This window comes from Stylophora pistillata, chromosome 10, assembly GCF_964205215.1.
Source record: "Stylophora pistillata chromosome 10, jaStyPist1.2, whole genome shotgun sequence".
Classification (NCBI taxonomy): domain Eukaryota; kingdom Metazoa; phylum Cnidaria; class Anthozoa; order Scleractinia; family Pocilloporidae; genus Stylophora; species Stylophora pistillata.
This window is the reverse complement of record NC_142528.1, coordinates 17149698-17177600: the sequence shown is the minus strand read 5'-3', so window position 1 is coordinate 17177600 and position 27903 is coordinate 17149698. Positions and strand designations below refer to the sequence as shown.

General features: G+C 38.3%; 1 protein-coding gene across 1 annotated transcript; it reads right to left on the bottom strand.

Annotated features, from left to right (window-relative positions):
• Nucleotides 1-1268: 1268 nt before the first annotated feature.
• LOC111329728 (uncharacterized) lies at nucleotides 1269-27903 on the bottom strand. The gene is given in 19 exon segments (XM_022934493.2): nucleotides 1269-1286; nucleotides 1288-4851; nucleotides 7122-7214; nucleotides 11926-11993; nucleotides 12168-12245; nucleotides 17610-17771; nucleotides 18704-18757; nucleotides 18986-19051; nucleotides 19705-19764; nucleotides 20929-20982; nucleotides 21947-21997; nucleotides 22970-23038; nucleotides 24847-24903; nucleotides 25374-25427; nucleotides 25828-26029; nucleotides 26138-26208; nucleotides 26449-26517; nucleotides 26706-26771; nucleotides 27840-27903. Coding segments are annotated over 19 exon segments (4920 nt in total).

The following is a 27903-nucleotide window of genomic DNA, read 5'->3' as shown; positions in this document are numbered from 1 at the left end:
GATTCGCCCACGGGCAGGTGATAATATAATAGGACTCTAGGTCCCCTATAAAATATTAACACCCAACTTCGACTTCGACTGTTAAAATATTAAAACCCGACCCGACTTCGCGCAGGTCCGCCCGAATGGTCCGCCATATTTGCATTCGGTGTATACCAAATTGATAAAAAATGAACTCCATGTTATGACAGTTTATGATTTAATCAAATTGTTACTTCGATGAAATAGTACATTACTTCGAAACTGGCACAGGCATACAGATTTAAAATTAACTTATTCATCAACAAGTCAGAACATATTCAAATATATTTATAATCCAAATGCATGAAACAGGGTAGGGATTTGCACGACTAACAACGAGTAAAAACATTCAAAGATAGCATTTCTTTAGACTATTGGTAACACTAAAGTTGAAGTTGATATCAAGCTGATGCTTGGAGCTGTTCTGAAAGATATAAAAAAGTTGTTCAAATCCGTGACTCGATATATGATTACATGACAAAAACGTCTCATAAATAAACTTATTATTTAGTTAAATTTTGTTCTGTAATGCCTACGAAGATCATTTGAAAAAACGCATTCTCCGCGTATCTTTTCATAAACGTTGTTTAAAACCACTAACTTTCCGTAAATAAAATGTCTTTGTCACAAGTCGGTCATCTGACTTCATTAGTTTAAATTCACAAAACTGAATGCCATGGAAAACCGAAAAAAGTTTTAAACTTTATATGCATGTAACTTCTTGATGTTATTACACCTAAATTTTCTTATCTACATAGCCTCACGGCAAGTTTTTTAACGACTTCACTGATCTGATTTAACACCGAGTAACATTGAATTTGTTGCTTCCTTATGTTGGTTTGGATACTCACAGGTAGATCCCACTCGTCTGGGATCTCGTCTTGTCGGTACAGAAATTCAAAAGAACTGACCTGCAAGAGAAATGGATGAGCCGAGAATTTGGAGATACATTAAAATCCTTAATCTATTTTTCAACAGCTCCTTGGGTAATAAATGTTTTACTAAAGAAAAAGTTTGTATTGTAGCATTAAAAGCATCCAGTGCAATACATCAATGCGTGACAAAAGTCTCTTTTTTGTTTTTGCTTGTGCACTATCTATCTCTGAAAGAACAAAAAGAATCTCAAAACCATAGATCTGAGTTTGACCTAAGGGCAATTCGAAAAACGCCTAAGTCCTAATTCAAGTGTTCTTAAACTAAGGAAGAATAAATAATCGGCATCTTAAAAAAAAAATTGCTAGATGAACTTACGATGGATAGCACCTAAATTTCTTTTAATTCCACATTTACGTCATCCCCAATGAGTTCAAAGGGTGCCCAGTACCTCGCTTGGGTAAACATTTCAGATTCTCTCATGCACCTCATGGCTTTATTGACAGCTTCACTGACACTCTTTCCTTCAGCCAGTGCGCCATAGAAATATTTCATAAACTCCAGAGTACCATCGTCGTCAATGGCCCACAGGGCTACCAGAACGGATCGAGCACCAGCGCCCAGAAATGCTCGCGCAATACCAACCACACCTTCGGCCGTAACCTCCCCACGACCGCTGTAACAGCAACTTAGCACAACCAGTCTTGCTCGCAGTCTAGCTTGTAAGACGTCTTTCATTGTCAGCAGATAGCCTTCCTCTTGAGCTTCACAGGTTGCCCTCTTTGTATATGGTGCCAGGAAAATTTCTCCTGTTTCCTTTTTACCATGTGCTGCAATGTGAACTAAGGAAACTGAGGAGATTTGCGTCAACACCTCATACTTTGTCGCCTCTTCCCCGACGAGAGGAGTAATGCAAAGTATTTCTCCAATCATCTTTACCTCTTTCCTAGCACCCGGTAGCTGATTCAACGGTTTACCCTGATATAGGGCTCCTTTGTAACATGGATCTCCCACAAGTAGCGTTCCGGTTCTACTGTGACATTCTGGTGGGCATTCAGTGATTAACTTCAAAGTAGTAAGGGATGGAACAACTCGAATCCTGAAAGAGTCACACAGATAGCTTGAATTTGCATCCATCAATGCAGCATAGGGCACTAAGCAAAACGGACCTTCAGGAACAATAATAAGCTCTTTTCCATCAACCAGATTTGCGATAGGAGCAATTATGATGTCATAAAGCTTCCTCAAGGCATTTGTAGTTGCGACTCGTGGAGAACCATCGTTTGCTTCTTTTTCATCTCGACACACCTCAGTAGGACTGTTTTTCCATTCAATAGCAGCCCTTGCACCAATTTGCGAGAGAGCTGCCCTATTCAAAGACATAATGTAAACTTCTAAATCGTCTTCATACAGAAAGTTGTTTACGTGGTATTTTTTCCATTGGACGACTTCCCCATTCAGAATAACCCACAAAGCAATGTAAGGTCCACTCATTGCTATAAAAACAACATGTGATGAAACTTTCTTCATCGAAAGGCAATCAGAGAACTTGTCAGAGCTCAGCCAAAAGTAAACTTCACCAGAGTCATACTTCAAATGGACAAGATCTCTCAGAGCTTGGGCACGTCCCTCCTCGGCTGCAAAAAGAGCTTTAACATGCTCACCCAGGCTCAATAGAACGCGCAAAATACCTTTGTATGCTGCTTTGTTAGCATCTCGGTATGATATCTTCCAATCGTCGTTAGGTTGAAGACTAGCCCGAATTTCATTGAAGACTTTAACACTCGAAACAAAGTAGTCGAGAGCGCTATGAAGACAGCTTAGATCCTCAAGGCTGCGAGCAAGACTGCACAGAGCTTGGGCAATCCCAGCCTTGTCTCCAACTTCTTTGGCTATTTCTAGATAACGATTATGGTACTCGATGGCTGCTTCGAACTGTCCTAGGCCCTGATAAGCATTGCCAAGATTGCAATAACTCAATCCTTCTCCAGCCTTGTTTCCTACCTCTTTGGCAATTTCAAGATGACGTTTATGATACTCCATGGCCGTTTTGAATTGTCCTAAGTCCTGATATGCGTTGCCAAGATTGCCATAACTCGCTCCTTCTCCAGCCTTATCTCCCACTTCTTTAGCAGTTTCCAGATGACGTGTATGGTACTCTATGGCTGTTTTAAGGTGTCCTAAGCGAATATAATCACTGCCGAGATTGCCATAGCTCGCTCCTTCTCCCGCCTTGTCTCCCACTTCTTTGGAAATTTCTAAATAACGTTTATGGTACTCGATGGCTGTTTTTAACTGCCCTAGAGAATGATAAGCATTGCCAAGATTGCAGTAACTCATTCCTTCTCCAACCTTGTCTCCTACTTCTTTGGCAACTTTTAGATGACAATTATGATACTCGATGGCTGTTTTGAACTGTCCTAGACAATGATAAGCCATGCCAAGATTGCCATTACTCATTCCTTCTGAAGCCTTGTCTCCCACTTCTTTGGCAATTTCTAGATGACGTTTATGGTACTCGACGGCTGTTTCGAACTGTCCCAGACTGTAATAAGCGTTGCCGAGATTGCAATAACTCTTTCCTTCTCCAGCCTTGTATCCCACTTCTTTAGAAATTTCTAAATGACGTTTATGGTACTCCATGGCTGTTTTGAACTCTCCTAGGCCCTGATGAGCATTGCCCAGATTGCAATAACTCTTTCCTTCTCCAGCCTTGTCTCCCACTTCTCTGGCAATTTCTGAATGACGTTTATGGTACTCCATGGCTGTTTTGAGTTGTCCTAGACCATCATAATCATTGCCAAGATTGCAATAACTCTTTCCTTCTCCAACCTTGTCTCCCACTTTTTTGGCAATTTCTAAACCTCGTTTATGGTACTCGATGGCTGTTCTGAACTGCCCTAGGTCCTGATAAACGTTGCCAATATTGAAATAACTGTCTCCCTCACTAACTTTATCTCCCACTTCTTTGGCAATTTCTGAATGACGTTTATGGTACTCCAGGGCTGTTTTGAATTGTCCTAGACCATAATAATAATTGCCAAGATTGCAATAGCTCTTTCCTTCTCCAGCCTTGTCTCCCACTTCTTTGGAAATCTCTAGGTAACGTTTATGATACTCTATGGCCGTCTTCCACTGTCCTAGGCTCTGATAAGCGTTTCCAAGATTGCCATAACTCTTTCCTTCTCCAACCTTGTCTCCCACTTCTTTGGCAATTTCTAGATGACGTTTATGGTACTCCATGGCTTTTTTGAACTGTCCTAGGCCCTGAAAAGCGTTGCCAAGATTGCCATAACTCACGCCTTCTCCAGCCCTGTCTCCTACCTCTATGGAAATCTCTAGACTACGTTTATGGTACTCCAGGGCTGTTTTGAATTGTCCTAGACCATAATAATAATTGCCAAGATTGCAATAGCTCTTTCCTTCTCCAGCCTTGTCTCCCACTTCTTTAGCAATTTCTAGATGACGTTTATGGTACTCGACAGCTGTTTTGAACTGTCCTAGGCCCTGATAAGCGTTGCCAAGATTGCAATAACTGTTTCTTTCTCTAGCCTCCTCTCTCACTTCTCTGGAGATTTCTAGATGACGTGTATGATACTCGATGGCTGTTTTAAACTGTCCTAAGCCCTGATAAGCGTTGCCAAGATCGCCATAACTCGCTCCTTCTCCAGCCTTATCTCCCACTTCTTTAGCAATTTCTAGATGACGTTTATGGTACTTGATGGCCGTTTTGAACTGTCCTAGGCCTTGATAAATGTTGCCAAGATTACCATAGCTCTTTCCTTCTCCAGCTTTGTTTCCCACTTCCTTGGCAATATCTAAATGACATTTATGGTACTCCATGGCTGTTTTAAACTGTCCTAGGCCCTGACAAGCGTTGCCAAGACCGCAATAGCTTTTTCCTTCTCCTACCATGTCTCCCGCTTCATTGGCAATTTTTAGATGACGTTTATGGTACTCGATGGCTGTTTTGAACTGTCCTAGACTATGAAAAACAGAGCCAAGATTGCAATAACTCGCTCTTTCGCCAGCCTTGTCTCCCACTTCTGTGACAATTTCTAGATGACGTTTATGGTACTCCATGGCTGTTTTGAACTGTCCTAGGCTTTGATAAACGTTGCCAAGATTTCCATAGCTCTTTCCTTCTCCAGCCTTGTCTCCCATTTTTCTGGAAATTTCCATAAGACATTTATATCGTCGGATGTCTCTTTTATGTTCAAGATCAATATGTTTCTCTTTCCAGTCTGAGTCATTCTGGTGAAATTATGTTTGAAAAATTTTATTTAAACACTGATAGGTTTTGCATAAAGTCTTAGATTTTTGAGGCTGATCAATAAGATCTACAAGCACATAGTTCCTTGGAATTTTTTACTGGTTTGCAATTTTGGCAAAGCTCCCATATGCGTCAAAGTGACTAGTTGCCAAAAAAGTGGGGTGACTTAGAGGCAGACTTTTGTTCCAGAGCTTAGAATATATCGATTTATCGCATTTTCATCTCGTAATATATAAAATTTCTAGTGTTTTGATTGGTTCACTCAACCACTCAACCAACCAAATGTTTAGTATTTAATGAAATTTATCTAAAAAAATATTCCTCTCGCTCTTATTCAATACGATATCGGTTATGGCCAAATCAGTGCTACGCACGTTGTTGGCTATTTACTATCTTATCTCGAACGCACGCTTCAAGGACTAATTGTTAATTATAACCTCGAGATCGTAACTATATTTCCACGCCTTCTGCGTTCAGGCTAAACACTTTTTGATGTTTTGTACGACAGCAATGCTATGTGGAACCGCTTAGAGATATGTTTTGTTAATGGAGGTGACTTAGAAAAAATCAAAATGTCATTTCTTGAGCGAAAAGTTGCAGTGTGGACGCCTCAGGAGAGAGAGAACCGTTTATTCCTAAAGATGAATGTAACTTCAGAGGAATCGGCCCGTCCTAGCCAACTCGTCTGTCCCAAAATTTTCCTTGACAGGTGGATGATACTCTCTCTGTGAGGCGCAAAGCATATTCAGCATATAGGGGAATTTTTACACGAGTGAGAACTGATTCCTATGTACTTAGTTTGCCTTTGAAGCCAAGAATGCATATCGATACCAAAAGTAACAATACTAGTCTAGTGAGTATTTAAGAGGCTGTCTCTCTTATTTCCACACGGCCAATTTCGCGTAAAAAATAATTTTGCCTGAAACTTTGTCGACTGAAAAACTTAGTCAGGAAGGAACTAAATTGGATTTGGTTTGATTCGAAATAGTTTTACAGGTGCTGTTTCAAGCGCTCATAACTTTTGAAAAGTCGAAAACGTACAGTGGTTTTTGCCTTCGTTTGCCTATAGAGGTCTAAACTTAATAGCGGTGTAGGAAAGAGTTGTCAATCAGGTCCCTAATCCCAAAAATTAACGTCTAAATCAAGCCTATTTAAGGCCATCGCCCGATGCCGATTTATAGGGGTCAGAATATGTTAAAATTCGCCTTTTCAAATATATTGAGAGGGAAATTTCCTGCCATCCTACGTAGAGTTCCGTAACGATACTTGTAAAACGATTTTCCGCACAATGCGCTATTTTTTATTGAAAGAGTAAAGGAGACAAGTGCTTCGTAACTATGTAGTGATTTTCTCAAAGTATATATAAAGAATCAAAACTTAGAATGTTTTGAGATTTCAACAAGGATCTCAACCACTTAAAGATTATCTTCAATGCACCAAAAATTCTGCTATGGACGCAGACATTTGGAAAACGATTCAGTTACCTGGCCGAACACTAAAAAAGGCAATGGGTAGTTCTTAATCAGCTCTTGCTCTAGCCACCAGCAAAAAATCATAATTTTTGTCAACAGAACGTTATTTTGTAGCTCCTAGTAGTTATAAAAGATCGATTAGGGATGAAATAAAGAGGAATGAGACTCTTTGCGACGGAGGTAAGTGGCCAGGATGCTGAGCAAAATTCGGTAAGTTTTGATTTTATGTATACACCATGAACAGGAAGGGTTAAAAACGACTTCGGGAGCTCACTTCATCTGTTCGTTTTCCACCCGATAGACGCGAAATCATTCGCCATCCGATACTGGAGAATATTGACCCCTGCGTTATTATTAATAAACCGATGTAATTGATTGACATCGGTCCTTGAACTCGAGATGCACATTTCAACCTCGGCAGAATTTTCGGTTTTCTAACAACTTTTTAAAATAAACATTCATGAAGTGGTTGTCAAGTTTACCTTTACTTGCTGTGGCTTCATCTCTTCGCTTGCGATTGTCTCACCTGCACACTTTTTTAATAGACGACGCAATTTTTTGCTATTACCGTCAATCTTCATAGCGTTAAGTAAAATCTGTGAAATTGCTGAAAGAAGGGATCGAATGCTTAAGGTGAGTGCATAATTTAGTTTTTAGCAGAAGGACAATAGGCCAATTTCGAACTACCTTTGGCCTCTTTTTCAAAACGAGGCCTAGTGCTTAGTCATTCTTGCAAATATGAGTTTAATTTCCATGTGAATGAAAACTTAGAGCCAATCCGCACTAGCGAAAAAAATTTAGTTAGACAAATTTTCTGTCATCACCAACACTTTACAAGTGCGGATGGTTTTTCGTGACTACCAATTTTGGTCGAAGCGGACAAACAACCTCGTTCCCACGGTCTCTCATCTTCCCGCCTCCTGGAGCGAGCGAGGAGAGACCCTGGTTTAGGCTGGTCACGTGTCTTCCAGATTTTAGCAGGTTTCAAATTAGCGGTTTGAGGGAGGGGCAGATAAGTGGGAATTTCTCTCCACTTAGTCCACTGGCGAGCGTAGCTTATTGGTAATCAAAACAAACTACACGTGAAGCGCTTCGAACCTAATGTCAACTGAGAATATTCAGCAGACGCCCAAAAAGATCAGTAAATCTTCCATTACGGTAAATATCAATTGTTGCGGGCTTTCTAAATTAGTTGGAGACATATCTTGCTCGAAGAACATCTATGCAAAAGGAAATCGCGCATCGCTCACCGCCGCCGAGGACATTTATGGCCGGCAGTTGAGAAAATAAAAATTTTATTCCACATCTATTATGTAGGCCTTGAAAAGACGCTTGAAAAATTTCATTTCTTTCAAAACGGTGATCAGTGGAAGTCAGAGTTAAATCGAAACGGTGAAGCGATGTACAGAAATATCACAATCTGTGCCACGCACCCTGGCTATGATGTAAGGGAATCTGAGAGAAGCCGTCGCGGTCTAAATTTCGTAAGAGCACCAACGAAAATGCAGTCTTTGGCTGGAAAAGGGGTAAACAATTGTATCTTCGATAGTGCGACAAACTTCTTTCAGAATGAGCTACCTTCGATTGACTCAGCCGCTGTCAGATGTGTTTGCGAAGATGTTGTCCATGACTAGGAAAATTCGTACAGACTTTTTTTTGTGCTCGTCTAACCGATCTCTCTTTTTCTAGTGCCTATTTCCTTCAGAAGAGGAAAAATATATGCACGTGATTGCGCGTAACTGTTCGCTTTCCTTTGTTTACATAATTTGACGTGCCAGTGTTCACTTTAGTCACAAAAAAACTTACGGCTGCCGGTGGTCGTTCTTATTTGATCTTTAATAAAGGCATTCAAAGGCGAAACAACAATAACAACTGGACGAAATGACAAGGAAGGTACAGGTCTTTGACTGTTTAACTTCTTGAAGAAGAGTGAAGAAAGAAGATGAAAAATCAAAGATTTACCATATCCTATAGGTAAAACGGCCGTAACATCTCTGCCCGAATATATCGCTTCTGAACACTGGACTTTTTTGGGTTTTAAATTAAAGTTATAATATCAACTCCAAGATATAGCCGACTTGAAGGCTGCTATAAAACATGGCTACCTGAACAACGATAGCATCGATTTGAAGATGAAAAAGGATATGAGGCAAAAATCGAGCAAACAAACGATTCGTCCCTAAGGAATTCTTTTGCTCTATAAACACGTGACCAGCCTAAACCAGGGTCTCTCCTTGCTCGCTCCAGGGGGCGGGAAGATGAGAGACTCTGGGAACGAGGTTGGCGGACAAATTTTCAAACGCACCGCCGACAAAATTTTGTCGGTGGGTAAAACCTTGGCAAAATCGACTAAATAAATAAAACTGTGATAAACTTGTCAATCATTTGCCGTAAACGCTAACGCCAGTGTTGCAATTGAACTGAGTTCAGTTTACCAAAAGATTGCAGTAATTGTCTTTCGTTGCGAAACGCGCGTATTTTACAAATTCAGACAAATTAAGATGAATCCTGGTAACTAGAGTTTAAATCCATGTGAAAATTAAAGCCGCCACTTTCATGAGCAGGTTTGGCGCCGGAACGTCCCACCTTATGGTGGAGTGATTATCCAGTCGCCACTTTACCAGTCCATCAATGAAGCGCTAGATGTGGCACAGGATCCAAAACTGCCCACTCGAAGCAAAGGGAAAGGAAAAGCTTCATTGAATAAATTACAATGAAATATAGTATCGGTGTTAATTTTTAGCTGTTGACCGAGTTTTACAGCTTTGACAACTTCGAAACTCTTAGTGCGGATGCAACAGAGGAGACAAAAATTTGTCTTGACAAAATTTGTCCTTTGATTTTTTCGGGGCAATTTTAGTTTTGTCTGCTAGTGCGTATAGGCCCTTATTGTCATATGCATATGAAAAGATGAGAACCAGGACTCGCTTTGAAAAAGAGGCTAGAAGTAATTTGGAAACGGGCCATTAGAGACTGAAATACGGCTTGCCATGCGGAGTGCCTTTTTGGGAATATGATGAAACCTCTCCTATAAACAAGTTGCCAATCTTGATAACTGGGCTTAGAATTGATCTCTTGTGCAGTTTGATTAGGTCACATATTTCTTAGGCTGTCTAACTGTTTGCTTTTCCAGAGTATCTTTCCCTAAGGGCCTGTTCGCACTACGCGAACTTCCGTTTGTTTTGCAAACAAATCTGTCAACGTGAAACCATTTTTAGTGCGAACGATTTTTTTGACCCACCAAAATTTACGTAGTAAGAGCCACCAAACTTCAAAGATACCGTCAACTAGTTTTGGTGGCCTAAAAGTTTTTGTCGGGCGAGAAAATCTATTGTCCCTTGACAGATACCCTTCAACTGATCATCATAATTCGTTATTATGCCATATTATTACATGGCTGTGTCTCTCAAGGACTGGGAACTACCGAATTTACGAATTTGATTGGCTGACATCAATATTGAAAGCGGTCTAGATTTTCCCATCTTGGCCGGCATCTAGACTAGTCTCCCTTGCAGCCGTTTTCTTGGATGTAACGCAACGCTCCCCCAAAAGAACGGCTGCTGACAACCGAACTGCATTCCTTTCTCATTGTCCTTGCGGTTTGGTCGCGGTCTATTGAACAGACCAATGACATACCAGAAAATCTGAATGACGTAATGTTTCACGCGAAAATGTGGATGTGGCAGATGATCTAGCTATCATGTCGGGAGAAACACTGAAGAAATTTGTCAATGAGAGCTCGAAATGTTTCACATGTTCATCGTTGTGCCCTGGTAAAGATAGAGTCTATATTTTTGGGAAAACTTCTCACAATTTGGTTGAAATTATAGAATCTACGCTTAACATAGACGTCAACTGTTACGCCAACGACACGAACGCTAGATTGTTTGAGCGGTTGTTAAAGTTTCAGCGAGCAACTGAGAAAGTGGAAGAAGCTAAAAACTGAACTGAAACTCTTTATTCGCACTATTTCAAGAGGTTACTACAGATTATAAAAGTCAGAATATATAAGAAACAGTAAATTACATCAATAAACAAAAGGAAATACAAGACGCCTTTCAATCTAGACCAAGGGCTAAACGCTTGCTTCGACCTACAGATGGAGTTGAGGAGGAAAAAAGCACTTGCTTGCCGTCAACAAACCGGGCGAAGCTTCGAGAACACTGCAATTTAGGTCGGCCAACGTCTCCTACACTACTTGTACTTCTTCATTTGCCAGTCCGCTGCTAGCTGGAGCGAACCCGATTAGTTATGTTCGTGGCTTCTTATCACCGGTACAGGAAATCGGCTCGAATTATCGAGTGTTTTTGCACGTTGGTACAACGCAACAACAATAACAATAATATGATCACTTTCATCGGTAACATGGTCAAACACGAGCGGGAGTGCTTGATATATTAACGATTTCCCGGATCCTGTAGGCAACTTAACAAAAACATCTTCTTTCTCGACTAAAACTTTTTTAATTGCAAGCTTCTAGTGAGCATTCAGCTCGAAAATTATGAACTTTGACGACGCTTTGCGAAAAGTTCCTTCAAGCACCGCCATTTGTCTTGTGTTTTCCACATAAGGATCGCGATAGAAAACGATATCTGATTGGACGAGTCCCAAAAAGTGAGTCTGGCGCGAAAAGGTTCCTGAAAATGGAACCCGAGCTGTGATTGGCCAATTCGGAGAAAGGAATGTAGTTCGGTTGTCAGCAGCCGTTCTTTTGGGGTAGCGTTGCGTGACATCCAAAAAAACGGGTGCGAGGAGACTAGCATCTAGACCGGTCTAGAAAAAAAGGCGCAAAGAATGTAAAAAATTGGCATATAAGACAGCCATATAATAAAGATCTTGTTAACCGAGCTAGGTCGGTCTGTATGGGAGAATCTTGACCTCGGTCGCTGGTACAGACCTCACTGCCTTCGGTCTGCACTGGCGACCTAGGTCAAGATTCTCCCATACAGACCTCCCGCTCGGTTAATAAGAACTAGTTATATGGCTTACTAGATCAAATTTAAAAGCATAAAATTAGCGAAAGACGGCTTTTTCCAAAGTTAGTTGTGCTCTGGGAGTTAATGCCCCTCTTCTATATTTGCTATGAAAATAGTGGCAAAAGCTACTACTGCCCTTAGTATTCTTTGCCCTATCATGCGTTTGTGAAGAAAAAGTATCGAGCTCCCGGACAAATTAAGAGAGACCACCGAACATTCATCCATTAAATCATCAGTCGAGCTAAGAAAACATTTTTATCAATTTAATCATTGAATGAATCAACTTTGAATTGCATTTGTCAAAGGATACGGCCAGTCCTTTGTGACACCAGATCTTTGCTTCACCATACAACTTAAGCTGCACACAAGCTTCGGCTCCTACAAAAAACGATATTTTCAGAGAAGTAGTTCTTCGCCTTTTTTGAGAAGACAAAACATTGACCTTTTCGAGTTATGAATGATGTTGATGTGTTGTTACATAAATTTGGGGCAGGAAATGTTATATCAACGTCGCTAGAACAATTGATACTCGCTGATGGCTACATTAATCACCTTTCTTTATGGCTTTGGAAACAGTTGGCTCCAATTGAACAGCAACTGTGGCATCATATAGGCTGTCTTTAAAATTCCCTAAAGAGGAAATCGAAACTGACTGGTCATTTCATGTCAGACTAGTTTAATGAGGATGACAAAGAAAGTTTCTGCTTGGTTTTCAACCGGCCTCTTTACGACTGTTACGGGTTTGTCCTTTACGGCTAAGTGATACGAATGCGAATCTCCTCTTACGGAAAGGGAGTGAATATACGGATAAAGTTTTGATAATAATGGGGTCTATATTGACGATCATCTCAACTGGAAACACCATATCAGCTATGTATGTAAACAAATCGCTAAATCAATAGGTATTATATTTAGGTCCCGCTTTTCCCTATCCTCTACAACCAAACTCACTTTGTACTACACCTTAGTTTATCCTTATATCGTCTATTGTAACTCCGCCTTGGCGTCCACATGCTTATCTAACTTAAATAGAATTTATTATTTGCAAAAGCGAGCTGTGCGGGCTATCACCAACTCAGACTATCGAGCCCATTCTGCTCTTTTATTCCCCAAGCTAGGAATTTTAGATATTTTCCATTGCTTCTCAATCTTTTTGTAACGAAAAGCCAGACTCACAACTATGGTACCAGAACAGCCAGTAATTATCGAACGCATTTGTGCCGTACAAATCTCAAGCAATTTACAATTCTCTACCAAGGTCCTAAAATTTGGAACTCTCTCCCTATTTCAGTCACTCGTTCGTCAAACTTTCTCAGCTTTATGACGAAATTCAAGAGGTTTTACTTAAATGATCACTGAATTGGCCAAGCCGCACATTCGCAGCAGTTTTTCTTTATTTGATTTATTATTGTAAGTGAGGTGGCTCTCCTATAAGCCCGGTGGCTTCTTGGTTCTCCTCGCCTTCTATCTGTTATCGCTGTAATTAAATATTTTTATTGTTAAAATAAGGCAAATAACTGATGATGATGACGATGATGATGATGATAATGATGATGATTGGTCCATTTGTTGTACCCTTTTTAACCATTAGGACATATACCTTGAGCCGCTGACGTTAAATGAGAGACGTGAGTGATGTGCAGCTCTTTCTGTGGCTTCCGGTCCGATGAAGGTTACAAGATTTGGCGTCTTTAAGAGCCACTGACCGTAAATATCGAGAATCTGTCGACAGTCTCAAAATTCCGTAATTACTTTTTATTTTCCCTAAAGGACACTTTTGATTAAAATTCTTTAAAAGCTATATCAAAAAGTTCTCTCGCACTTTGCTCTCTCTTAAGAATCGAAAAGTTCAAAATACGCCTAGATGGCCGTTTCCCCCGCGCAAAAAAATCTTGCTACCTCATAATAATAATAATAATAATAATTTAAATTTATATAGCGCAGACCTCTATGTGGATATATTCAGTCGCGCTTCACAATATCGTAAGGTAAGTTTATGTTAAAAGTAACTAAAAATATAAGAACTATAAAACCTACGAACCTATGCACTCGAAGGGAACAATTACCGAGTAAAAATTGGTTAAACCTATTTGAAAGCTAAATTAAAAAAATTAGTTTTGACAGCAGTCTTGAAAGTGTCCAATGTCTTTATGTTGCGAATTGTGGAAGATAATACATTCTAGAGATAAGGTGCAGCTGACTGGAAGGCACGATCGCCAAGGGTTGGACGGGTCTTGGTGCTAGGTAATTCGAGTAATAAAGACTCGTTTGACCTAAGAGAGTACCTGGATTGCTTTTTGATGCTAATTAAATCAATCAAATAATTAGGAGCCAGACCATATAAACACTTAAATGTCAAAAGTAAAATCTTAAACTTTATACGGTAACTAATCGGGAGCCAATGAAGATGGAAAAGCAATGGCGTAACGTGGCAGTATCTTGGTAATCCAGTGACCAACCGAGCAGTGGCATTCTGTATCCGTTGGAGTTTCATGATATGTGAATTTGGGAGGCCATCTGGTAGACTGTTACAATAATCTATTCTACTGGTTATAAAAGCATGAACTAATGATTCAGTGACTGGACGACTTAAATAATTTCTAATTCTACGTATGTTGTAAAGATAATAGAATGCAGATGAGCAGGTTCTGTTGATATGACTTAGCATACTCATTTTCGAATCAAACTAGGTTCCTAAGTTTCGAACTTCATTTGATGGAGCCATTTGGGACTTGCCAACCGATAAGTTACTAATGTTACTGACTTTCTGAAGTTGTTGTCGTGTTTCAATCAAAAGACATTCTGTCAGTTCCGAATTCAGTTTTAACTTATCCGTATACTTCCACTGACTAATATCAGCAATACACGATTCCATGGCAGTTAAGGCAGCGATTTCCTCCATGTCATTTCCTGGTCTAAACGCGATGTACAGTTGCAGGGGTGTAGCCAGGAGTTTTCAAAGGGGGGGTCACAGAGGCTACTCACCAGATTGTCATGTCGACCTCCACACCGTGCATGTTTTACTTAATGTTACAGTTTTGGGATGAGCAGTGAGAGTATAGTGGGCAGGCCAAGATATTGTCATGGCGTTTTCATCACCTGAATGTTGTAGGTTGTTTGCTCCAAAGAAGGCCTACCAAGGGGGATCACGGGCACCCCAGGACCCCCCTGGCTACGCCTTTGCAGTTGTGTGTCATCTACCTAACAATGGGGATTAGGAAGATGTGATTCTACGGTCTTAAAAAGCTTGCTGGCGTAGAGAGAAAATAATAATAGCCGGAGGCAGCTGCCTAGTGGAACTCCAAATTTAAGATTGAAGATATTCGATAGAACTCCAGATATGCTGGGTTCTGTTAGAGCGGAATGATTCAAACCAGTTAAGTGCAGAGTCTGAAATTCCAAAATCAGGTTGGAGACGATGTAAGAGAATTTGATGGTCAACGGTATCAAACGCGGCGCTTAAGTCAAGAAGCATAAGCAACGTGACTCACTGATCTTCCATGTTCGTCAAAATTTCATTCTTGACTTTTAAGTAGGGCGGTTTCTGTACTATGGTGCTGTCGATAGGTTGATTGCAGTGAGGGAAAAAGATCATGTTCATTTAAGTAGGATTGGATCTGATCGGCTGCCACTCTCTCAACCCATTTTGAAATAAAGGAAAGATTGCTGATTGGTCGAAATTTTTTAAAGACCAAGTCAAGACCTTGTCCTTTTAGGAATGGTGTAACAACTGAGTCTTTCCAAATGTCAGGGAAAGATCCAGATTCAAGCGACGAGTTTATCATGGTTGATAATATCGGAAGTAACTCATCAAGGCAATCTTTCATGATGTTACAGTAGGAACAGGGTCAAGTAAACAAGATTTGTTGGCGCTCTAGGCACAAGTTTCCTCAAATAGTCTATGTCTACACGGCAAAAGGCAGTCAAGGACGAAGAACAATGAGAAGAATGGTGTTTGATACAGCTGGAAGAATTCTTAGTTGCTTCAAGGTTAACACGAAGATCCAATATTTTCTAGACAAAGAACGACCCCATGTCATTCGCTAAGGCTAACTTGTCGCCGTGTACTGGAAAGGGCGTTTCAGCTGGTTGATTTAACAGTTTCTTTGTAGCAGCAAAAAGTTTGCGTTGATTGCCAGAAATGTTACTGATGAAATCTGTGTAGAATTCGCAACGAGACTTATTCATAAGAAAGACAGCTTTATTCCCAAGAGGTTTGAATGTTTTCCTATCAGATGCAGACTTTGTAGACCTCCAGTTACGCTCGGCTATCCTCCGGTCACGTTTCACAGATCTGATCTAGTCCGGGATAACCATGGAGCTTGAGCTCTTTGAATCATGGTTCTCTTCCGCCAAGGAGCGTGTTTGTCAATGATGGACTTCAAAGTAGTATTGAAACAGTTAACGAGACCAGCAAGGTGTTTAGGAGTGTTTAGCAACAATTCTGAGTTTCGAAGATCGTTCTTAAACTTGGGAAGATTAATCGATTTTACTTTTCCGAAACCACATTGCCTTGGCAGAGGATTCTGACTTGAAACCTTTCAAGTTAAACAATACAGTCGCATGGTCGGATGAAAAAGAGCCAGAATTCGGTGAGTCTTGGATGATACTGTCCGTTTTTCTGGTAATAACTAGATCCAGTGTATGTCCTTGAACGTGAGTTGCAAAGTGCGCATGTTGAGCAAGTCCAAAAGAATCGATAAGATCCAGAAACGATTCCGCATTGGGATTATCCTGGACATCAACACGGATGATAAAGTCACCGCTTAACAATATGGGCTCTGTGTATAAGACAAATGAATCAAGGTACTGGGAGAATTCGGAAACAAAGGAAGAAATTGTTACAGGATGCTTTGTAGAGTAAGGAGGTCTATGGATGATAGACGTTTATTGAGAAGAATACCTTAATAGCAGCTGGAGGCTGAATTGCAAAGGTGTACAAATTATGTAATAGAACTATACAATAAAATCAAACCTAAAAGGGAACTAATTTACATATACAATTGTAATAAATGTTAGTTAAAATGTCTTGCGCTTGCTGGAATGAAAGTATCTCTGAACCGATTTGTTTTAAAGGAAACTCTAAATGGTCTGCGTTGTCGTAACAATGATGGCAAGCCGTATGCGAGAAGATCCATTGATGACAATCCACTCTGAGAGTTCAAAAGAGCACCACGTAGGAGTAACAACCTGCTTGACAGTTATATTTGAGCGAGTAATCAAAGCTGTACCTCCACCATTACGGCCGGGTCTATGTACGGCATACAGCTTATAACCATCGGGAGTGCATTCAGTTTACACCGCGGCATCTCTACTTCGGTAACTTCGTATACCACAACGTGAAGCAATCACGATTTGAAATGTAATCTGCTATGAAATCGTCCTTTTATCTCATTGAAAATATAAATTTTTTGTTATGTTGTAAAGTTTGAGTCTGAATAGTGAATTTTTCGCAGAGGTAAAATAAAGGGGACAAAGGAGAGAGAGGCCCATAGCAAGGTCTGCCATATATATATTTATAAATTATAAGACACATTCTCTTGAAGCATTATCCTTGTAGTTTAATTCCTCTGGTTCTCTATTTTGGACCACCATTAACGGCGTTTCCAGTTTGAAAAGAGTTCGGGCCATTATGATATAAATGCAATGCGAACCGCTGAACAGCTGCCGCGACAGATATAAAGGGTTATAAGAAGGCATTATCTTAAACTTTTAAATTTTTTCTGAGAAGGCTAAGTGCAACAGACCTTTTCAATATAAATTTTTCATCTAAAGGTTCATCAAAGTTGTCTTTTAGGTAAAATAAAATGAATTACGAAATTTTGCAATTTTCGTCAGTGGCTCCCAAGAAATCGGCGTTACTGGATGTCCTGTAACTCAATTGAAGCGATAGATAATCGTTCAGAACAATTAGACTAAAATGAGACCACATGACTCCTTTCACGGAAGAAATTTTGTCTGAACAATGAATTAATTTACGTTAAAATCCCATACCTAAATGAAAATGAACTGCTGCCCTGTTACTGTAGAGTTTGGCCGTCAACTGATTATCTTTGCAGTTTAGCTGAAGTCCTTCGGTGTAGAGTTGTAAAGCACTATGAGAAACTCCTTGTCTGTATTCTTTGTTGCCCTGCTTCAGAAAATTCTTTGCGATCACTAAAAATGCAAGGAACACCACAATATTACTGTTTATGATCCACTAACTTCTTAGACACTGCATATTTTTTCGCAATTTGAAAAGTCTGGACAAGCTCCTTTTATGGACCCTTGCCCCATCAGAATAAATGTAAGGAAATTCTTTCCAACAGTTATAGGGTCCTACTATTGTAATGATATTCCTATATCTATAAGGGAGAAGCCCACTAAAAACTTTTAAAAGAGTACTTTTCTTAAATTTCCTTTCTAAGTATTGATTAATGTCTTCCTCTGACCATGTTTTATTTACATATTTGTTGTTTAAGGCGTGATTCCTATTCCCTCTCTTATATTTGTATCTAATGTTTGTATCTTAGGTTTGTATCGCTTCCTTTTACTGCATGAAAAAATGCAATTGGAGAAGGGATTGGAGAAATGGAGAAGGGCATAACATAGCAAGCTAATTAGATGCCCTTTACTTTAAGTAAAGGGCATCTAATTAGCTTGCTATGTTATGCCCTTCTCCATCCTTTTATTTTACTTGTAACTATTCATTAGACTCTAATTTGTTGAAATGGAGGAAAATATAAATACTAATGCAATCACAAGTAGACGGGTAGTTACTGTTGATTGAAAGAGGAATTGAAAAAAAAAAAAAAAAAAACAGACAACAATGATACCGTAAAAAAAAGGACAATAAGAAAACCAAAGATATTACAACGACTGATTACTACAAAAGTAAATATTCTAACTCTTGGTTCCTCTTTGGTAACGTCCAGACGGAGAAACTTTCAATTAAATGTCGAAAGTAATCCGTGGTTGCTTTGGTTTTGCTTCGCAATAGCTACAGTTGAACTGTAAGTTTCACTTCCACGTGTAAGAGGACAAGTACGGGCGGACCACAAATTGTCTTATCTTACGTCTTGTGGAACACATCAGTTTTTTTCACTTACCCACTAAGGGGTCATCGTCGGGATTCACATCTTCATCACCTGAAGTTTTATTCTCTAAAATCACAACGAAGATATGAAAGATATCTTTTACATGTCTTAGAAAATAATTTTCCACTTACCGGTTATATATTTTGATATGCTACTCCACAACTGTTCTGATTTGGCTAGCAGGGTATCAATTTTATTGAAATGATTTTTGGACAAACTCCTCCGCTGTTGCGAGCTTTTGTGCTCCTACTTTTATGGAAAAAGCAAAGAGCTGATGAACAATCAATTTCTCACCTGGTGAATTGTCGTCAGGGAGGGCCGCCTTACCTTCAGCTGCCCCAGTTTGTGTCTCTTTGATAACTAGAATAAATCGGGTACTGATAATGGTATAATAACTAATAATCTATAACATTTTTTTTATTCCTCTCACTCTGATATAACGTTAATCGTGTCACAGGTTAAATATAGAGCAGAGTCCCGGTAAACAAAATGGTTCGTTAGTCGATGTTCAAATTTGTGATTTTGGCATCACCACTTCTCGTCGCTGACCTTGTACACCGCACCATTTTACTTTTGTTCATGAATGAATGTTTTATTTTTATTTTTTTATGGTTCTCTTCCTTTCCCGGTGCAAAAGAACACCTGCAAGTCTTTTGCAGCAAAAAAGATCGATGCATTTTCACTTTAGTAGTAGGAGGCACCCTTACTTCCGTCTTTTAAAGAAATGACAACGAAAATTTTCTCACAGATTGGTGTTTTGTCACGTATTCTTAAATTTTGTCTGTAATGTCCTGTAATGCTACTTTTTTTATCGTGATAGACAAATTCAGTGCTATTGGATCACAAGAAGAATTCTTGGACTAAATTTATGATAGCACATTTGGCCTTCTAGACAGTAGATATGCCAAAAGTATTCGGATTACTCATTACAGTCATTATAGTTCACAAAATATTTATTCTAGTCGTCGTTAATCATAAATAAAGTCTGATAAAGCATTATTTTTCCTTCTCACCTAATGAACTGTTTTCAGCAACAGACAGGTTACCATCAGTTACCATATCGGCCTGTTTGCCTATTAAGATACCAATACATGTTAACATTTAAAACAGTTGGGATTTGTGGTAACTTCAGTTTTTCATCCTCCAATGCATTCCATGTTGTTTCTTCCCACAGTGTCGAAATATTTTATACTGAAATAGAGCTCAGTGGGATGTGAAAGAATTCTTCCTCATCTCTATCTTAAAGACTGACCTTCTGTTACTCACTCAATCTGTTTTCAGTCTGTCGAAAGGCCAAATTGTGTTGCAAAATTTTTGCTCATTTAACCCCAGTTGATCTCAGTTTTGAAGGGTTACCTAAAATAATTATTTTGTAGATCAATTATTTTGTAGATCAATTATTTTGTAGATCAATTATTTTGTAGATTCAAGAACTCTTTCATTAATCGCTTAATTTTTAAATACAATTTAGCTGTGTGAGTTTATATTTTAGATATATTTAGATATTTTATATATACTTTTTACTCAAATATTGTAACATAAGATATGTATTTTTTATCTTGTGGAAATAAAGACTACTACTACTACTACTACTACTACAACGTTAAAAGTCATCCAATCGACTCACGATAAGAGGTGTATGGAAAGCAATGAAACTTAATAGGTAGGTCAGAAGTTAAGAAGACTCTGCGGAACAATTTTACGTTTGGAATATATTGAGTTGTTTTGCTTGGTTAAACAGATTTCGAGGAGATTTAGCAGGGTCGGATCTAGGATTTCTCTTCGGTGGGTGTGTACCACTACGGAATGACGTAACTGAAGGGTGACGCAATAAAATTGTAGAAGCGAACAACCAAGAAGCAGGCTTATCACTAGACAATAATATTATGTGAACTGCTTAGAATACAGAGTAAACGATACAGAAGATTTTGTATTACTGTGGAGTTACATTGTAAGAGCGCAGGTCATTTAGGGGGAAGGGGGGGTGTGCACCCATTACACCCCTCCCCTAGATCCGCCCCTTGTTTAGGCTTATACTCATTCATTTGTACAATTAATTTTTGTACCTTTTGGTTTTTGCATGAAAATTGATTTTTTGAAATGGCTAAGAACAGAAATTTCACAGAACTCTTTTAGTGTTCAGCTTGTTCATGTGTTTGTTTTTATGGTGCTTATGTAAAACTGAGTGGCTACACACTTAGAATACTACCATCTTTTTGCTGTTTTATTTCTCTCACCTGGAGAAGGCTCATCATCCAAATCATGTTTTTCCTGGACAGCTGTAACTTTATCTTCCAATGTACCAAGAAAATAGGAAAGAATGAAACACATTAGGTTATGCTTTGGAAACTGCTTGAAAATAATGAAGGATGACAATTTCTGACAGCTAACAACCCGCCTTTGTCTAAACGACATAAAATGTCTATGGCTACAACAAACCAACGATAACAAAAACAGTAGCTTTTTTTTTTTGCCCAGGGTTTTCCTATTGTTTCCTTTTTATTGCTGTTGAATTCTTCAGCATAACAGCATTAAAGGAAAAAAGGGAAATGAATTTGATGCAGCTGACTGTTTAATTCAGATCAAACCAACTCTTAATCAATAAATCATATTGATAACAATTAATTTATTCTTTTTTTTTTTTGTTTGTTTTCGGGAAAGAGTTGTTTTTTTTCTGCTAATTCAGCTTGCCCCTCTTCGGTGAAAAAAAAAGGGCAATAGTAAGAATTATTGGTATCAAAATGCAATACGGAAAAATTGTTGTAACTTGTTCCTGTCATATATCTAAGGGGTTTTCCCTTGTTATTTCAATTTCAAATACTAAAATAAATTTAGAAACTGAAACGCGTGGTTATCATGCAGATTCAGGCTGTAAAATGATTTCCTTTTTATTTCTATCCTAAATATTGCCCAAAGAAACTTTTTCAGTCTTTTTGCAATCTTCGAAGAGCTCATTTGTTTGATTTTGCAACGTTTCTCTTGTCGGCTTTAAGTTGCTTAAATGCACATGTAATATCATGAAACGAGTTGTGAGGAAGACTTTGAAATTGTTTAATGTAATTAGGTCTCATACTAAAAAAATAGCTTGGTTTGAAGTTATAAGAATTGTGCAGCACAATTTTACAATTGAAATATAGTCATTTTGCGTGGTATTAAGTAGAAACTAAGGAAAACTTTACTAGTTTGTGAAATTTTTCCTCATTACTTTCTTACAGGTTTAAGCTTACATTCTGAGTTTGAAATAATTACTTGTACCTGTCGAGTTGCCATCATTGTCATGTGATTCTTTTTTGAATGCAAATTGACCTTGAAATGGTAAAGGAGAATATCTACTATAAGTCGCAATAAAAGTCCGGCGTGATGATTCAATTGTTTGAGTTTAATTCAAATCAAAACTAGGTCTTTTTTTAACGGTGGCTTCAAAGGGACACACACTTTTCTCTCTCTTTTTTTCACTTGCAACTTAGCTGCTACTTTCTTGCGACTTAGCAGCGACTTGCTACTTTTTTGCGACTTAGCTAGCTGCTATTTAGCTGCTAAGTCTTTATGTCTCTTTGAAGCCACCGTATTTTTGTAGTCATAGGTTAGAAATTTGAAGAGGTAAATTCATTTGCTGTCTCATTTCTCCCACATGATGCGAGCTCGTCATTCGAATCCAGTTTTTTATGGCTTGGTGCAACTTTACCCTCCGCGGTATCAAAAAATAAAAATGAAACAAGCATGTATGATCTTGCATTGCAACAATGACGCATGAAAAATTGCCGAAATGTGACCCCTGACTCTGCATGGAGTGTCAAATAGTATAAACCAGGAAAAATTATTAAGTACTCTATTGGCTCAGTTCTCGCTAAATATTGTTGCTTTTTATTACCTTTGAGTTCTCAAGAATTAGATCATTGAATCATTTAAAACTAACTTTAAATTTTCAACCCAAATTTATGATTTTAATGTCTTCCCATAATATACACAAATTAATTCTGTGCCTGTGAAACTGCTGATCGCTAAATCTTTTTTTTTTTACAGATGATGAAACCTGAGTTTTCTCTGAGGGTTAAATTAAAAAAAAGGAATAAGTGTTTCAATAATCGTCGTCACCATTTTCATCGATATTAGTGCTACTAACTGTTATCATTATCATGAGATTGCCTACCGTCCCCAGGTCGTGTAGCAACTAATTACATGGAGTCTTTCGGATATGTTTTATTACTATGAATGTATTTTATCTTAAAGAAGGTCAGTCCTTTACCGACGATAATTTAACTCGGTTTTCTCACTTACCTGCTACTGAAAAAGAAGCCTTAAAATCCACTCCTTTATCACTTGAGGTAGCCTCACTTTTGTCTGCCCCTAAAAATGACGACGAAAAGATGTGTCTTTGTTAAGTTAAATTAAGTGAAATCTTGATTAAGTTTAAATTACTGCATCTGAATGGTTGCTTGCCTAATTCGCTTTAACTCAGTTTCGTTTAGTATAAGTTTAGTTTTAGACGGGGTAGAGGTGGTGAGAACTATTACTGTATATAGTTTAGTTTAGTACAAATTTACGTTTAGTTCGTCATAGTACGTGAAATAAGAAGATAGGAGACCAGTGATCAAGTACACATTTCAGACATTGAACTTGTCACACCCATGCAACTGGTATCCAATGGGCACTCCTCTTGTCTCTTAACAGCTTCTTACTCACTTCAACAATTATACTCACGTCACGTGAAAAGGTGAAGTAACAAGTCCTTACAATTATAACTTGGTTTGAAGTTACAGAAATTGTGTGGAGCAATGCCAAAATTGCAATATAGTTATTTTGCTTAGTTTTATAAGATATGACTATTTTAAACAACAACAAACATATGAAACATATGTGTGAACTGCGGTTATGAGACGTATATGAGAACGATCCTTCGCAGTAAAGCACTATTTGAGCAATAGTGGAAATCAGACCTGAAAAAAATTTCAGGCCTGTACGGGATTCGAACCACTGACTTCTGCGATACTAGTGCAGCGCTCTACCAATTGAGCTAACAAGCCAACTGGGAGCAGGCCATCAAATAAATTCGATCGTTCTCATATACGTCTCATAACCGCAGTTCACACATATGTTTCATATGTTTGTTGTTGTTTGATTTATCATCTACGGGTTTATATCGAATTTATTTGATGGCCTGCTCCCAGTTGGCTTGTTAGCTCAATTGGTAGAGCGCTGCACTAGTATCGCAGAGGTCAGTGGTTCGAATCCCGTACAGGCCTGAAATTTTTTTTTTTTCAGGTCTGATTTCCACTATTGCTCAAATAGTGCTTTACTGCGAAGGATCGTTCTCATATACGTCTCATAACCGCAGTTCACACATATGTTTCATATGTTTGTTGTTGTTTGATTTATCATCTACGGGTTTATATCGAATTTATTTGATGGCCTGCTCCCAGTTGGCTTGTTAGCTCAATTGGTAGAGCGCTGCACTAGTATCGCAGAAGTCAGTGGTTCGAATCCCGTACAGGCCTGAAATTTTTTTCAGGTCTGACTTCCACTATTGCTCAAATAGTGCTTTACTGCGAAGGATCGTTCTCATATACGTCTCATAACCGCAGTTCACACATATGTTTCATATGTTTGTTGTTGTTTGATTTATCATCTAAGGGTTTATATCGAATTTATTTGATGGCCTGCTCCCAGTTGGCTTGTTAGCTCAATTGGTAGAGCGCTGCACTAGTATCGCAGAGGTCAGTGGTTCGAATCCCGTACAGGCCTGAAATTTTTTTCAGGTCTGATTTCCACTATTGCTCAAATAGTGCTTTACTGCGAAGGATCGTTCTCATATACGTCTCATAACCGCAGTTCACACATATGTTTCATATGTTTGTTGTTGTTTGATTTATCATCTACGGGTTTATATCGAATTTATATGATGGCCTGCTCCCAGTTGGCTTGTTAGCTCAATTGGTAGAGCGCTGCACTGGTATCGCAGAGGTCAGTGGTTCGAATCCCGTACAGGCCTGAAATTTTTTTTTTTCAGGTGTGATTTCCACTATTGCTCAAATAGTGCTTTACTGCGAAGGATCGTTCTCATATACATATGACTATTTTGTTTTGTTTTTTTTTTATAATCCTCCTTCAAATTTAAGCTTGTAAACTTTCTTACCGTCTTTACATTTCAGTATTACCTGCACCTGTTGAGTTTCCATCATCGTCATCTGACTCCTTCTTAATTACGATTTGACCTTGAAATAGGAAAGAACAACATTTACATTGTTGTACGCAATGGCTACTGATTTGAAATGTTATCTCGTCTAACTTATTTATCCCTCCCACCCGAAGAGAGGTCACCACCCAAATCCAGTTTTACTCGGATTACTGAGACTTTACCTCCTATAGTGCCTGAAACATAGAAATGAAACATAAGACTCGGTTGTGATCAAGTGTTTTCTTTTGGTTGAAATGGATGATGCCTTGTTAAATGGTGAAAGGTAAACCAAAATGCCACACCTTTAATATGACGTCCAATACACTACCTTAAGAAAAATAATCGAGGAATTTTTGTACTTTTTTCATTCCTGTCGAATTTTGGGGGCTTTAAAGCATTGAAATAGATCGGTTGACTGTTGATTCCATTCACACTAACATTCGATCAGTGAACCAGATTTATGATCACAGTATTCTTCTAAACTGTACATATGAATCCATTCTGTACCTGTTGAACTTCCAATCTCTGAATCCTTTAATTTTCCTGCTGACAAATCTTCACCTTTCCCGTCGTCCAAAAATAGAAAAGAAAGGCAGGTTTTATTATCTTCATTACAATCATTATTATTGTCATTATTATTATTATTATTATTATTATTATTATTATCATCACATGTACCATTATAGTAATCATTGCTATTATGATCGTCATCGTAACTTTTGTCATATATTTTTATTAGTATTATTATTATCATTCTTGTTACTAGATTTCAGATATCAGTCTCAGGTCCTCCTCCGTTGTTTTGTGTTTCATCGTGTGTTGTCTTTTATGGAAAAAGCTATGTTTGATCTTTCTACTGACAAGATAATTAATTGTCATCAAAAGGGCGAACTTTTGTCGCGAGTTACAGCATAAAGTATACAGTACGTACAGAGATACAACTGTTCTTTTTCATTTTCACCTGATGAACTGTAGTCAGAATAGTCTTGGTTTCCATCGGCTGCTTTAACTTTTGCTGCTTTGTTAACTAAAAATAACAAGTGAGTGTCATTTGCTATGAATGTGAATATTTGATGATTATTTTTGTATTCTTGATCTTTTAAGATATTTGTTGGTTTTTTCCCGAATATTTTGATTTCAAATACCGAAAAAATTTTTTGAAACTGAAAAAATCAAAATGTGCGAAGTTCCTTTGATTTCTTGATTATTGCTAGTTTGAACTTGCTAACAATTTTTTTCTAAATTTTTCGCATCAATATTGTCGAACCTACTGCGACTAACTCAGTCCATTCAGTCCTTTCCAGACTGTCCAAGGAAAACAAAAAGATAAATACAATCAAAACTGAACAATTTAAAGGTTGGATAATTTGTTTTTTTCTTGTCATATCACAAAAACGATTGCTGTAACCATAGTGAGCATCCATTTAGTAAAATATAATCATTTGTCCCACGAAGTAGCCGCTTCGAATGTGAATTATTTTGTTTAGTTTTAAACTCACGTTCACCAATTTGCAAAAATTTATCAGAAATGTTCCTTACGACATAGGGTCCTACACATTCAGCTAACATTTGTTACTTGTACCTGTTGATTCGTGACCAGTGTCATCTGACTCCTTATATGCAACTTGACATTTCTCTAAGTCTAGGGATACTAAGCAAAATATAAAGTACACTTATTCATCTCACTCACGGCTTTTGCTAGTTTATATTTTGCTTCTCACTTGATGATCATTTGTTTCAGTCTTTATTTTCATATGCTCCTTGCTACAGGTCATCTTCCTTCTGAAAACGTAACAAACTTGAGATGCTACAATTCATTTGCTGTTTTATTTCTGTTACCTGAAGAAAGTTCATCATCCAAATCCAGTTTTTCTTGGATTACCGAAACTTTACTTTCTGACATATCTAAAGCAGAAGAGCAGAATCAAACCAACTGCGTTACAATAATAAATTGTCATCGACGTTAATATATTTTAGTACGTCATTTTTATTATCAATTTTCGGATTCCACAGGAAACAGCTGAAGCTGTCTTTTTGCTGTCTTGCATTCTTTACAAGTAGTTAACATTTAAATCGATTGGGAACTTAACGAGACACCTTAATTGGGAAGACAACATGGATTTCGGCTCAAAGTGTACCGGAAAGTTAACAGAGCACACGATAAGACATCAACAGAATTACGCTGGAAAGTTTGGAGGGAGTCAAATGACATTCTCAAGATTCGAAAATGAAATTTCAAAACAAAACGCGTAACGTCACTGTTCAAAGTGTTTTTCTATAATTCAAGGCTTTTTGATGCGGCTCAGAACTTGCAGAGTTATCACTGATTCCGCTCTTCAATGGTTTTTTTTCTATGTTTTCATCGTTTTTTCTTTACTTAGTTTAGAAATTAAGTTATCCGAGTGTTAGCATGCATTGTGGAACTTGGTCGATATTGAAAATTCAATGGTAGTTACTGTTTATAACTTTCATGAAGACGATTGAAGTAGAATAAAAAATGAATGGTACTTTTTCCAAATGTATCCGTTAATCAGGTAAGAGCTTCCGAAAACCAAACACAACGAAGGAATTCCACAAAGCGTTAAGACAGATTTTTTACCACTGGTTTTCAATATGATGATGTGCATTCCGCGCTGTTGTTCAAAGCTAAAAACATTTCATAACATACATATGAACAAACAAAAACAATACGAAGATGCCTTCTACGTTAGTAACATGATACAAATCGACTTAAATAGCTAGCTCGCTTCTGGGTCAAGCAAACTTGATTTATTCTCAGAGAAGTCAGTACCTTAAACCAGAGATAGTTTCACGGCAGCTCTTTTTTTTTTGCCCAATCAAAAGATGTCACATGTTTCGTAGGAAAAGGCTTCGAAGAATCTGACACAGCGAGAATCGACTTGTCAAAAAACCGCAAATTGTCCATCTTGCCAACAATGCATACTATAATTTATTTAAATGTGTTATCCTCACCTGAAGAACTCTTGCCATTAAGACCAAATTCTTCCTTTGATTGCGGAACTTTATCTTCAATCAT